Source organism: Athene noctua, chromosome 11, assembly GCF_965140245.1.
Source record: "Athene noctua chromosome 11, bAthNoc1.hap1.1, whole genome shotgun sequence".
Lineage (NCBI taxonomy): Eukaryota > Metazoa > Chordata > Aves > Strigiformes > Strigidae > Athene > Athene noctua.
Window position 1 is genome coordinate 15,074,159 of NC_134047.1, and position 12,491 is coordinate 15,086,649.

Sequence of the window (12,491 nt, forward strand, 5' to 3'; positions counted from 1 at the left end):
CGTTTTATAGAGCTTTGCATGTATCTCCATGTCGTTTCCTTTTAAATCTGTTTTGAAATTTTGTCTGGTGAAGGTCAACCTAAGAGATTTATAATTGTGTGGATCATTTTTTATCTCTAAATCCAGGTATCACACAGACCAGTTCCTTTAACTGTTTCAGACTGACGTTGTTCTTTGTCTTTTTAATACCTGTTTTAAGAGTTTTCTTTTCTACCTACTTTTGTCTTTAGGGTTTTCTTTGGTACTGATCCAGTTGAGATATACTTAGATCAGAGAAGTGACTTTCTGAGTTTATACTGTCAGTCATCCCCTTTCAAGTCCATATGGATCAGTTTTCTAAGGAGGGAAAAAAAAGAAAACAAAATAAAACCCACTAAAAATCAACAAAAAACCCCACCCTTGCATTTTTGCAGTGTTCTTTAGGTGTGTGGTGTTTTGGGGTTTTTTTGTGGTATTTTGATTTTTTTTTTTTAGTTGTTTTTTTTAAATCTCTTTAAGGAATTACTTAATTTACCTTTCATCAGTCATTGTTGCCTAACTTTCCTAGGATCCAATGTATTCCTTGTATATTAAGTTGACATGTGAGAGCCTGTAAAACTGGAAGAGGAAAAATATAGCTGCTAGGTCATGGTCCCCTCCTCTGCTGAGGAAGGCAGTAGAGCATCTCTACAGACCTTAAAGAAGAGGTGCAGTGGTGGGACCAGAGCTTTGATGTGTAAGAGGCTGCACACTGCCAAAAGCTGGGCTTGAATCACTCTCTGAGCATTATCCATACAGTAGTAACCTTTGGCTATTCTTGCCATGAATAGTTACATTTTCTACATAACTGTTCTTATATCAACTGTTATGTATGAGAATACAGATAAGCCATGTCACCTGAATGATTCAATAATCCCTTCACTGACATTGTACAGGTATGTGAAAACATATATTTAATTATACTATTATAGTAAAAGCCCTTTTTTCAGAGTGGTTTTTTCAGTTCATTAGAGACACTTTCTATTATGCTTTGCCCTTTGCTTTGCTTTTTCCTGGCTTATATGATGCTGTACTTTATTTTTTTTTGAAGATGCTTAGGCAGCACTGACAACAGGAGGGGCACTCAGTGGCATCTATTAATAATGCACCACCACATTAGGTAGGAAGCCTCTAATTCAAAGCTCCGAGAGCTATTTATTTTAAATTATAAGATGTTTAAATTAGAGGGTTCTGCAGGTTCAGGTGCTTACTGGGAAAATTAATTTAAGGGAGAAGTGTTTTCAGCTGTGTGAGCCCCATGGTGAGCAGCCGTGTTCTGGTGACGTACCAGGCTGCTCACAGGCACGACGGGTCAAGCTGCCTGAGCCCAGGGTCCACGTGCAAAGAGAAGGGGAGATTCTCCCTGGATCATGTGTGGCATGTGGTGCAGGGTGTGCCCCACGTCACTGCATAATAAATTCCAGTTTCCTCATTAGAAAATGAATGATGTTACCAAACTGTCCTGATTTTAGAAGACAACTGGAGTGAAAATCAAACGATTTCTTGTTTAAGATATTTGCCTTATTAAGTAATAGATGAGTTGTCACCATTCCCCTAAAAATGGGCACATGTGTTTTATGTAATGGTGTGTGTACATTCATGCCATGACTCATGATCTGGCCTGGTGAATATTCATGTTCTTCCTTTCCAGATTAACTGCTGCTCTCAATTACTAATGCAAAGTATGCACAATCACTTCAGAGTATCAGGTTCATTTTATCGAATGTGACCCTTCCCCAAAACCATCATTTGAAAAGAAATCACATCATGATTTTTATATTATTTAGATGCATGTATCTAATTTAGATATGTTTTCCTACAGGTCCATACATACTGGTAAACAAATGCCATATATGTAGTGTCTTACAATTATGAAGGTCTTCAACCACACACAGGATAGAGCACTGTGCTGCAAAAACTGCTGAAAATTGTAGTTTTCTGGATTTAAATAGATGTGGCTTTAAAACTTTCAAAAAGTAAGCTACAGAAAGCCAGGCAAGTGGTTTTGTTGTTTTATGAATGTTTTATTTTGATAGCAAACATTGCAAGTGCTCACTTCCACACCTCAATGCTACAAACACAGAGCTGTCATGCAAAGCATTTGAGAGGAGAGAAAAACTGGTTTTCTTGTGAATAGGAAAGAGTTTAATAGTACTTTACTACAACAACCCTGAAAAGCTGAGGGCAAAAATACCTACCACGTAAGATTTTTCCACCAGTGTTGCATTTGATGTTTATCTGTCACATGGCTGAATTAAAAAGGGACTGAGGGAATTTTACCCCAGTGGTGGCAGAAGTGGGGTCTTTAAACTACAAGAGCTGCCTTGGGGGATTATGCAAACTGTCAAACCTCTGTGTTACAGGGAGCAAATACACACAGTGCCTATAGCAAGTGTTGACTTTTTAATGCTGGTATTGAATGTTTTCAGTTATTAATAAGGATGAAGCAAAATCCAAATTTTAATTCACAATTAACTCCATGCACAACGGCAGGTAAATATCCCACACAATAATGATGACCTCAAAATATACCTACCAAGGAGGCTGTGGGATGCTCAGCTGGACTCTTTACAAAGGTGAATTTCAGCCACTGGGGACCTGCTTATTAAATAATAAATATAAGAATTACCCCCAAAAAAGGTAGTTTAGAATGATATCTATGCATAGAAAACATGAACAACTATGGTGTAATCATTCCAAGAAGTTAGGACAACATGTGATGAGACTCAGATTTATTATGTTGTAGCATTACTGTGTCTGAGCTGAGGGCACGTTTATCTTTGCAAGGAGTGGTAGAGTATCTACATCTTCTTGTAAGGTTCCCAGGTGCTCTTCCACCAAGGGGAAATAAAAACCAAGGATGCTAGTCTTACTGCCAAAAGGTAGATTAAGATCTCTTCTGTGTTCTTGTATTGCCTTGAAATGTCTAGAAAATAAATTAATGCCTTTCTGACTCAGTATGAGGGAAGAGACAGAGAGGGAAATTAATGCTATTTGGTTTTGGACAGAATGGCAATGATTCATTATTATGACCCTACAAAATATCATTACTTGAGCTTGTGTCTGAGAAAATCCATTTTCCTCTTGCTGTGAAAAAATGAAATATTCTTTTTTAGTTTGCAGGTAATTAAATAGTTATTTTGTGTGTTGGAATTAAAAAAAACTGGTAAAAAGCTGTGTTTGGGGAGGTTTCCCTAAGGTTTTATTAAATGTTTTTGATTTATCTCCAGTACCTGCTGGGAAAGCTTCCAGAATTTCTTGCAAAACTGAAGAGAGAGTATTGAATACTTCCTTGAAAGAAAGTCCCTAATCAAAGAGCTAGTACTTGTGGTCCCCAGTTCAAAAGTGTCTCTGGAAAGTATCTGCATACTTGAAATTAGGCATAAGTAGTTTTCTGGACTGCATCCTCAGTTAATTTTGAAGTGGGTATCTGCAGAATAATCATTAGATTTTGATTTTTCTTTTCCCACTGAAATGATTGTGGAAATGTGCCTCTGTTCATAGTGCATGTATTGCTTTCAAAAGACCGGATGACTTCCTGATACTAATAAGTGACCAGACCAAATTGGAGCTTTCTACAGTTGCTACTTTTCAGAATATACTTGAACTGTAGGTTCCTCAGACACCTGCAACCTCAACCGGTGATCAGAGGTGAGGACTTGACATCACTGTGTGCACCTCCATGGTGTGATAGGGGATGTGCTGGTGCAGCTGTAGGGTCCTGGTCCCCTCATCATGCAGGCTAGGGGCCTCACGGTTGTGCTCTCCCACCTGGGTACAGTTTTATTTCTTGTCTTGGGGAAACTCAAGGGAACAGGATGTGCCGGTCTTATCCTGAGCTTGAGTAGTAGGGATGAACACCCCCAGGTCAGACAGCTTTGTTCAGAAGAACATTCCTGATTCAGTCGTAGAATAATTTAGTCTGGAAGGGACCTTGAAGATCTCTAGTCAAACCCCATGCTTGAGACATGACTAACTTCAAAGTTAGGTCGGGTATCTGACCCAGCTGTGGTTTTGAGCATCTCTTAGGTTGGAGATTCTGTGGTCTCTCTGACTCACTTGCCTGACCACCCTACTGTCATTTCTTTTGTCTATTTTTTCCTATTTTATATACAATTTCCTTAGATCTATTACTGTGACATTTGTTCCTTGTTGTTTAGCTGTGAAGCTTGTGGAAGAGTCTCACTGTCTTCTCTGTAAGTTCCAGTGGGGAGCTGTAGACAGGAAATCCATTCCTGTTCAGTGCCTTTTCTGTGGGCTGAACCAAACCCAGCATTTAATGTGCTTCAGCCCAGATCCCCTTGGTGGTCTCTAGACTTGCTGCATTCTTACAATCCATTTGAAAATAGATCTGCACAGAAATAGGGATGCATATTAGTACTGTTATGAAAAGGAGAAGGATGAGTTGCAAGTGCCTAAAATGCAGAATTCTATTAATATAATATAATTTTATTCAGGCCCTTGCAAGTGTGTCTTGAAAAGAAGTATTTTAAAGCAACCTTCTAATCCAAAGAAAAATGAAAATTAATTTGGCAATGCATTAAAAAAAAAAAAGATGCAAACTAGAAGGAAATACAGAGTTTAGAGTGAAGAATGAAGCCTTAAGCCTGCCTAAACAGTGTATCCTATTATATAATTTTAAATTGTTTGCCATTTTGCAAAGGGCTTCATGGAGCTATGACAATTTACATCAGCTATCTGGCTCAGATAGTTGTGAACTATCTGCAGCTGGTTTCTTGTCAAAAACTGCAGTACTTGCAGTTCAGTTTACCTGACTTCAGATTTATTTTCACCCTTATGGAGGTCTACCATCAAAGCCAAGGCTGAAGGAAAAACTTTTAAATATGTTTCATCTTTAACAATTTGTTGGCTTTCATCTGCTTATCAATCTGAATGTGACTGAGACCTGAACACTGCTGATAGTTTAGGAGGAAAAAAAATCTGTTGCTCACATGTAGCCTTTGTGCCTTTAACAAGACACTGGACATGGCTTGTTTTACTTGTGGGGAGGGAATTGCATCACTTTTGGTCATGAAGTACTTGGTTTTTTTACAGCAAGACCATGAATTAATGTGTTATTCTCCTCTATGATTCTGCCTGAGACTCAGGTTCTTTTATTGGGCTAAATTGACAATCCCTGATTTCTTACCCAATTTCAAATGCATATTGTTAACATTCAGGCTATGAGTCCCAGAGAGTTATTAAATGATCTACAAGAGTGCAGGAGCTCTGCAGTCTGTCCAGGAGAGGCAGGATCCTGGCAACGTGTTGAGTTCTCAGCAGGTAGTTGATTTTCTCCAGGAAAAAATGTTCTGAGCTGTGAGGGGTAAAACAACTAAAGATGAATGCATTTAATTCAAAGGAAAAAAATAATTGTGTTTATTCCAAGTAAGGTTGGTTGGTTTGTTTTTTCCTTTTAGCAAGAGTAATGGTGGTAAACACTCACAAAGGCGTGTGAACTCCCCAGAGCTCCACCGGTACAGACTTATGAACCACTGTAGCTTTTGTTTCCCTTTGACTTAACCTTCAAGAATATCTGAAAACTTCAGCACACCAAACTCTTGCTTTAAATAACTTATTTGTTCTTAACAGAAGAGAAACAAAAATTTTTTCTAACTTCAGTTTATTCTAAACTGGACTTAGACTGAAAGAAAAAAATGTGCCTTAAGAACTCATTACTTACCTCTATAAAAAAGCAAAGAGTGTCAGACAAGAACTTGGTTTTGCTGAATGTTTCAATTACAGTTTTAAGGACTGTCAGTAGTAGATTGAACTGGAATTGATGATTGACCACAAAATTCAATATGTGTGCTTTGAAATTAGATATTGGAGAAAATCTGTAGTAAGCACAGCTTTTAATTTAAAATTATGGAGATATTTCTTAAATATATGCAGAATTCATGAATAAAATGTGGATTATTTTTCTGGTACAATGATGTGCTTAGAAGACTGTAGCTGAAGGAATTAGTCATAAAGTTTCACCTTGTGGAGACTGAGGGATGCACTGAAAAAGAAAACTGACTTCAAGCCCTAATCCACGTAAAATAATAAAAGTATTAACAAAGCAATAGGATGGTTAATTCTGAAGGTGGGCCCTAATCTTCAGCATTGCTATAGTCAAATTCTTATGTATCATTTTTCAAAATGAACATGCAAAATGCTTCCTCTATTGATTAAGGCAGTTGAGATAGTGTTTTGGTTTGGTTTGGTTTTTTTTTTACCTTTACAGTCTTGGATAAAACCTATACAACTTCTGAAAACCCTTGTTATCCTGATGTCCTCTCCAAGGTATTCCCACCACTAGAGAACCTGATACTATTCTAGGATGAATAGCAATGATTCCCCAGCAGTGAAAACTAAAAATAAAACAATAAATAAAGGCAATGTAGAAAAAAAAAAAAAGGGAAGGGGGGTGTCACTAAGACTTGATAAGGATTGTAGCATAGGGTTTGTCACAAAAATGTGGTAGAATGGAGCCAGAAGCATTGACTAAGGCTTAAGAGTCGCCTCTCTTCAATGTAATTTTTTTTTCTTATGCCAAGGTAAGAGGTGAAGGTGTGTTGCTCTTCATGCCAGACCTGATGATGGCTGAATTTAGGGAATGTCAAAACAAGCGGTGATGCTGTTCTGGTCTGAGAGTGTGCTCTTCCTTACTCCGTTTCCTGGGTGTGGGGACCTGGTCACACCCAGGGGCACCTGTTGGTGGCAACGAGAGCGAGGGCTGCCAACTTCTGTCTAGCCACTGTCAGGGACAAGGTGACATACAGAGCAGTGCCAACATCTTCAATCCATCTAAACCAAGAATTTGGGGCTATAGGATAAGGCAGAACTCCTTACTTTTTTTCTACACATCTCTCCTATATATGTACGCAGTTATTTCAGGTATTGCATTTCCATAAGTGCACCTGGAAAATGCTTTTTTAGGTGTCTTTTTGATATTTTTTTTTTCTAGTTCTGTATAGGCACAAAAATAGTAATGGTTCTTTTCGTGAGCCACTCCAAGTAATAGACAGGTGAATGGGCCAAGTTTTAAAAGAAATTATTTCTTCAAATAGCAAAGATGGAATTTGGAGTCTGAGATTCATTTTTACTATTATAGTCCCAATTAAAAAAACTTAGTTTCTCAATATCATAGCATAATTTTACTCTTGCATGTAGAACATGTACATTTTTAACTACTGACAGGAGTGTGGGGGGAAGATTGAGAAATCTGTTAGACTTTTGAAAATGTAATTTTCTTGCAGAGAAGTTAGTGTGTACGAGATCTGCAGAATTTACTTTGTGTAGAAAGCGTTTTGCTCAGTCTATGTCTGTGTGTGTTCGAAAAACTGTTTGTTTAGAGCCTGCAAATGAATTTTGAAGTCTCCCTTTCTTAGACGTTCCTGACAAAACCAATTTTTCTCCTGAAGATAATTTATTTCAGAGCAAATTGTATTGGGTGGCTAGTATAATTTTTGAACCCCATGCTTTGCTGTGCATTAGTAGCCAAATAACATACATTTTCTCTTTAATAATAAAACTGATGAATAAGCTAGTGATAATTCTGCCTACTGATTTTTATTTTAACTCCATGTTCTGATGCAACATCAGGCATGGAATAATGCAAATACATTTGTGAAAAGCAAGAGAGTGACCCTACTGACAATTTCAGAATTCAGTGCTGAGCAGTTACCAAATTAGACATTTTAAATTCAGAAATCTTCTCTTTCAGCTATGTTGGTTTTAGGGCATTTTTTTATGCTCCAGAGTTGAGGTATCTACCTGCCCATGTTTCTTTGGCAACCCCAACTAGCACATGTTAAGCACATCTATGGAGAGCGTGGTGGTAGTGGCACCTTCTCCAAAACCTCCAAGAACTCAGACCTGGGAATACGGAAGACCAAAGCTGGGTGTCCTGCTGTCTGACCATGTCCTGTTGTTTGAGCATGAATTTTCTCCTCATCCTGCCAAAGTACTATTGTGGCATGATCAGGAGTGCCCAAAAGTCAAGGAACCAAAGAGAGGGAGTTTCTGGAGACCCAAAAATTCCCATTGGCTTTAATAGGGTTTTCCTGCACAGCAGAGCTTAAGTGCCACAAAGGTATCTAATGTCTCCTTCACTGTGGAAAGGTGACTTGGAAAAATGGTTAATTTTGTTAACAGCTTTAAAGTAAAAGCTGTGTCTTGAAAAAACTGCTCAAGTATTTTGAAACTTTCTAAGGACTTTTTTTTAGATCAGCTAAGTTGGAAAAATAAATGGTCCAGTGACTACTTGCTAATTCATCTGCATGTGCAGCTGCAAAATTATTTTCTGTGCACATAGTGCAAGACTGCTTCCTAAATATGAGGTTTAGAGGCCCTTTGGGAGTAATTAACTATAATGCAGAAGCAAATCTGGGTTCATTGTATGCACTGCTCATTTAAGAAATGTTTTTCTGCACAAAGCCCATTAGTAAGTTTCCAAAACCTCTGTGAATGTTAAACATTTTATTATAGGACTCTGAGCACTTCTTATTTTACATAAACTCTAATGTAATCTGATGAATTAAATTTAGCTTTTGATCCCTGGATAGCAAATTACTGTCACATGTGTGCCACAGTGTATTCAAGGGATAAAATCTGGCTTTTATTCAGTGTAACGGTGATAGAACAGCCTTTTCCTGTGGACTACACAAAAAGTTGACGATATGCTCCAATTAAGTTGCATGGTATTGATTTTTTTTCTACTTACTGAACAATTTCCATACAGTGTATGGGTTGTTTTATTTTGTGTTTTATTTATTCTGCTAACTGCTTTTCTTCTGTGCTTTTAGTCCTATGCTGTACATGGTTGTTAGGATCCTGACTCTGATGCAATGGAAATGCAAAGCTGCTGTTTTCATCAGTTGTACAGGACTGGCAGTCAAAACAACTGAAGTTCCTGAGGATGTGATTTAGCCAGGATTGGGAGTACATGCCCTTAGCCTCAGTGGGTGTAAGCATGTGCCTGAAGTTAAGAGTATGTTTAATCTGCTGAATTAGGTCGATGCATGAGGCTAATGGACTCCTTCAGAAGCAGCAGCATGATGCTTTCTGACCTGTATTACACAGGCAGTCAGGGGATGCAGTCTGACTTGCCCTCACTATCAACTAATTTGTGAAGAAGCATAAATCATGTGAGATACTCTTAGGAAATCTATCCTACCAACTGTATGTGATGAGGGTGCTGATACTTGCACGTGCTGGGCGGTATCGCTGGGCAGCAGGCTGGTGGGACTGGGCTTACTGGCCCAGTTGCATGCTACTAATCAGCACAGAAGCGGAGTGGCCCAAAAACAGATGAAGAGCAGAAATAATGGCTCTGCTTTTATGAAAGTTTGTCCTTTCTCTTCTCTTAACTGTTTGTTATCTGTTTGGAGAGATTGACAGCACAGCATCGTTTGTTATCTAATATATAATGTTATCTAATATATATTGCATCTTATCCACCATTTATTTCCCAATAAAAACCAAACTATAGGGGAGTTAGTCATTAACATTTAAGTGTTTTTACACCACCTGTGCTTTATCTCAGAATGTGCAAAATATATCCGAAGACTTCCATTTAAGGTGATGGTTTACACGGCTTTGGTTGCAATATCTGGATTGGCTGAATTTTGTGCAATTACTATTTTACACAGCAGCAGAGTATCTGTGAAGTGGCTATCAATTGAAATGTATTTTGCTCTTCAGACTTGCTTTTGCAGGTTTCACAAAACATTTAATTAGTGATAATCGGTTTTTAACCAGCCAGAGCACACTGATGTGATTCTCTCTCTTCCCCATAATTGTAGGTATAGTTTCTACCCATAAGATAAATTACTTGCAGTCTGGAGAACATCCTAGCCAGCAGGAAGGGAGACAATAAAATGTCATTTGTATGGGGATAAAGGTGTTGTGTATACTGTCGTTTCACTGAAGGATATACTTCTTCTTTCCTTTTCAGAATGGTGGACCTGGAAACCAGCTGGAGATTGCAAAGTCTCCTTTTCCTTGAGGTTGCTGGTCAGTGGTCACCTTTCACCACACCCAAGGAAACTAGAAGAGTTCCACGTTAACTTCTGTAAGGTTTGTTTCACTATGGAAGATCAAATGATTTTCTGGCTCAGGTTTTGTGAAGTTCGGCACCTGCCTTGGACCTGCAGTTTGGAAAAGGGATCATCTCTGAGGCACGGTTAAGAGACAGAAAAACCAGTCCCAGACGATGAGCACTTTAAGTAGCACTGGAATATTACTCAGCTTAACGACAGTGTCTGTTACGCTGGATTTTAGTTTGCATGGTGGTCTGATGGCTTGGTCCTTAAGCAGCAATTTGACTCTGAATCAGAGTTTGCCTACATCTGATCCTCTTAATGCCTCTGAGAAGGGCGAAGTCTCTCGGATGTCTGTGAGGGAGAAGAACTGGCCAGCCCTCCTGATCTTGGTTGTCATCCTGTTGACCATTGGGGGGAACATATTGGTAATTATGGCTGTGTCCTTAGAGAAGAAGTTGCAGAATGCCACAAACTTCTTCCTGATGTCCTTGGCGGTGGCAGACATGCTGGTGGGTATCCTGGTCATGCCCGTGTCGCTCATTACAGTCCTGTACGGTAAGTGGCTTCCCTCCTTGTTTGACTATACGCTTTTGCAGGGAATCCCCTGAGGCTGCAGCAATCTGCTTTGCCCAATTTTTCATGTGTTGGTAGTTTGGGGAGTATCAGTGTGGACTTGGCCATGGGTCTGTGCTGAGGTTCACACTCTCCCAGGTGAGGGTGATGCTCTGCTGAGAGTAGTTTGTTTCTGTGCTGATGGGAATGACCCATGAATGGGGTCAGCATCGTTGGGTTGTTTTTATTGCTGAGGCCACTCAGAGAAACTGGAACAGTGTGTTGCCTTTTTACCTTTTGGTTGGACTGCCCCAAAATTATCTAGGGCAGAGAGCTTACAGAAAAGTTGGAAGTGTGACTAAGCCCGATCAGAATCAGTCCTTGAGCTCCTACTGATACCTGATATTAGTGGGATTTGAGCAGTAATGTGGTTAACAAAGGAAGCTTGCATTACTAGATTTGGCATTCAAATAAAAGTCTTACCTCTTGCCATTTATACCTGAGCTTGTCTTGTTGCCTTTCAGGGGGTCATTTTGCCTTTTTGTGCCTCAGTTACCTTATCTCTAAGCTAAGCAAATGCCCTTCACTTTAAAACACTGCTTGTATAGATGCAAGCATTTATTTCTATAATACTAGGGTTGGTGTGTTTATGCTGAAGTGGGGCACTGCTCCTGTGCTCACGTGTAGAAGCGCTGTTAGCACTTCAAAGGAGTAAAATATCAAACACATCCAACTTTCTTATCTGTCTGAAACTTCAAATCCAATTCAGTACGGTGCTGGGACTCTCCATCCCTGGGTATTACAAAGCGGTATTGCGTTCGCCTCTGTATCTCTGATCATCATGTTTGTATGCTCATGGATGAATATTATGTGCATGTGTTTAAAAGATAACGCTTAATCATTTTTGAAGTCTGTTTTCAGATTTTCTTTGAAAAGTATTTTAACATTGATATTTCTTAGAAACAAATAATGATGTTTACTTGCAGATTTGATTAGAAATTGGTTTACTGTCCTATAAAGTAAAACGTAGGGATATTTATGTGACTTCTTCATTTGCCTAAATGATTAAGTTAGACAGAGATTCATTTCTAAAACACATTGATCAAGTACACATCATTCCAAAGCTTATATAACTCGTCTACAGTGAGTTAAATCAATATGTGATTTAGGTACAGACCTAGCCATCGAGATCTTAGGCATAAAGCCTTTTATTTTGCGCTGTCAGAATAGTTACATCTCTAAATCTTCTGTGTATTACAACATGTGTATTTTATTTTTAGCATTTTACTCCAGTTCCCTGGAGCTTGAAAGGGAGCATATAAATACTGAATTATTTGATTGACCTGCACTTGCATAAATTCTGGGTTAGCCAGTGATTCTAAAAAGGTGAATTTATGGTAGTGATCTTTCTATATACATACTTTCTGAGTCCTTGGAAACTAATGGAAATGGATTTTCTGTTCTGCCTAGAAAATGATTACTTAAGGTTGTTTAAAGGTGTAAAGCATGCTGCATATTTAGAGACAAGTAAGTATCATTGATCTGAAGAGGAATTGTAATTATTCCTCTCTTCTACCAAAGCACTAGTATGTTGATGGCCCAAACATTTCTCCGCAGGCAAACAGCACTAAATAGACTTTTTTTCTGGCAAAAGTTATAATTTCAGAACAGGGATGGAAAACTTGTGGAAATACTGTGAAAAATGAGAATAGCTGCTGTTAACTTCAGGGGAGCCATGAGGCTGCTGAAGTCATGCTGGGTGCTGGTACTGCTCCCTTGGGCTGGACCAAAGCAGGCTTTGTGAGGGGAGGAAGAAAAACTCCACTTGGGGAAAACAGAGACTCAGAGGAACTTGTGAACTGATTTGAATAGGACCCCTGTGAAACCACT

At 38.8% G+C, this 12,491-nt stretch overlaps 1 protein-coding gene across 7 annotated transcripts in view; it reads left to right on the forward strand.

Annotated features, from left to right (window-relative positions):
- HTR2C (5-hydroxytryptamine receptor 2C) overlaps positions 1 to 12,491 on the forward strand; it is a 242,604-nt gene that overhangs the window by 185,614 nt on the left and 44,499 nt on the right. For all 7 annotated transcript variants that reach the window (XM_074914918.1, XM_074914917.1, XM_074914924.1 and 4 more), the window contains one exon: positions 9,962 to 10,604. In XM_074914918.1, the coding sequence (XP_074771019.1) occupies positions 10,220 to 10,604 (385 nt within the window). In that variant the 5' untranslated portion in view covers positions 9,962 to 10,219. The remainder of the gene's footprint in view (positions 1 to 9,961; positions 10,605 to 12,491) is intronic.